General features: G+C 40.3%; 1 protein-coding gene across 1 annotated transcript in view; it reads right to left on the bottom strand.

The window, feature by feature from the left end:
• Positions 1-1843, bottom strand: part of LOC116695735 (EVI5-like protein) — a 74551-nt gene that overhangs the window by 20015 nt on the left and 52693 nt on the right. Inside the window, exons 15-16 of the mRNA XM_032526174.1 lie at positions 1115-1255; positions 832-999 (exon numbers count right to left, since the gene is read on the bottom strand). Coding sequence (XP_032382065.1) covers positions 832-999; positions 1115-1255 — 309 coding nt within the window. The remainder of the gene's footprint in view (positions 1-831; positions 1000-1114; positions 1256-1843) is intronic.

Below are 1843 nucleotides of genomic sequence, written 5' to 3'. Positions count from 1 at the left end.
GTGAGCCCAAAAAAAAAAAAAAAAGCCATATTTTTTTACTTTTGTAAACAATCAATTTTATCCAAAAAGAACTAAGTTACAAAATTGGATAATGAGAACTGCCTGTACATGTAAAGGTGCCCTGCCACATGTATTTCATTACTTTGTGGTAATGTCTGAAGTTTACCATGGATTGTGTAACATTTATGTGGAAACAATGCCTTGGTTACCTTACTTCAAGCCATCCTAGCATGGTATAGACAACCTTCAGGATGACTAGATTTGTGCCAGTTCTCATTAATATTTACCGAGCTAAGATGCTTGACTCTAACTGGCTAACAGCTAGCCAATGAGCGCCTGGCTATCAGCATTCATTACCCAGTACAACTGGGCAAGCTCATGAATAGTAATGAGATCAGGCAACATGAAGTCAGACTGACCAGCTTTTGTAATTGGCCTGATTTCTCCTGTTATTTATTTTCAGTGGCTAGCGCTGACTTAGGAAGTAGCAGTTAATTTTCACATTCACAACATAATACAAACACATATGGACCTAACTTTTGTGCGGCAGGGCACCTTTAAGTTCCTTAATTGTTTGGAACAGATGAGTGCTGCCCTCTGAAGGATGATGTGCGACTATACAGAGATATTTCACTTTTTGCAGCTCATTCACCGTTAATTAGACAAATGCTAGATCTACCACACTTTTTAAAGTGTCCGTACCACAGTATACTTGTAATTGTCTATGATAAATGACATCAAAAGGACAGCAAAGCTAAGAATCTGAAAAAATCAGGACAAAACGATTACCAAAAGAAGAAATCAGCTTCACCAGGTTAATGTGGATTGGACGCATCTGACCTGTGTTTCCAGCTCCAGCATCCTCTGCCGTGTCTCCCGAAGCTCTGCCTGGGCCTCAGCCTCACGTAGCCTCACACTCATCAGCTCGTCCTGCAGCTCACTCAGGGTATTCTTCCTGGGGCTGTCCTTCCAGCGACCAGCAGTGCGTGCCAAGTGACGCTGAGGAGAGATCCATCACATTTCACAAAATTAAAACTTCCCTTTTCCATTTCACACACGTGGGCATTCAGCTCTTTGATAATGTATTGACATGCATTCACATGTTGGTGCTCACCTGCCAGTGCTCTTCCAGGTCTCTGACTTGCTGTCGCAGCTCTTTCAGGCCAGTCAGAGCCTCTGCCTCTCTCAGCTTCACCCCTATTAGTTCCTCTTGAAGACGTGCCACATTGGTGTCATCTGGTAGTGATGTGTTCCTCTAGGTGTGTAAGAATTACATGTTTTAAAACTTTGGCAAGACACTCACCGGCCACTTCATTACAGGTACACCTGTACAATGTGATGCAATCCCAAACGACAGCTCTGCCATGAATTCTACTTTTACGAAGCTTTAAATTTTTCAGTTTTTGTTGACACTATCAGAAAGCTAATATTGTACTAATTATTATTGAGGTTGTTAGTGGATGGTGGTGTCGTACTGAAGTGCATTATATTTAAAATGTGTTTTTAATATTCTGCCCCTATCATGTATGTAAATGGAGTGGCCCAAACACCTCTCAATAGCATGCAGTACAGTTCAACACCATTGCAAACTACAACCTCAATCACAAACATGTAGATCAATACCTCTGACAGTGTCAATCAAAACAATACATATAATAACAATAATAATAATAATAATCATCCTCTTTGTAAAGGCAGAGCTGTAATGGATCACAATAGATTGTACAAGTGTAACTAATAATGTGTCCAGTTAGTGTAGTTGTACAATGATATTGCCCAGTCATATATTATTGTACAGTCCCTGACAAAAGTCTTGTCGTTTATCTATTTTGTAGAAACACCT

Source organism: Etheostoma spectabile, chromosome 9 (genome assembly GCF_008692095.1).
Source record: "Etheostoma spectabile isolate EspeVRDwgs_2016 chromosome 9, UIUC_Espe_1.0, whole genome shotgun sequence".
In the NCBI taxonomy this organism is placed as follows: domain Eukaryota; kingdom Metazoa; phylum Chordata; class Actinopteri; order Perciformes; family Percidae; genus Etheostoma; species Etheostoma spectabile.
This window is presented reverse-complemented; position numbering and strand designations above follow the sequence as displayed.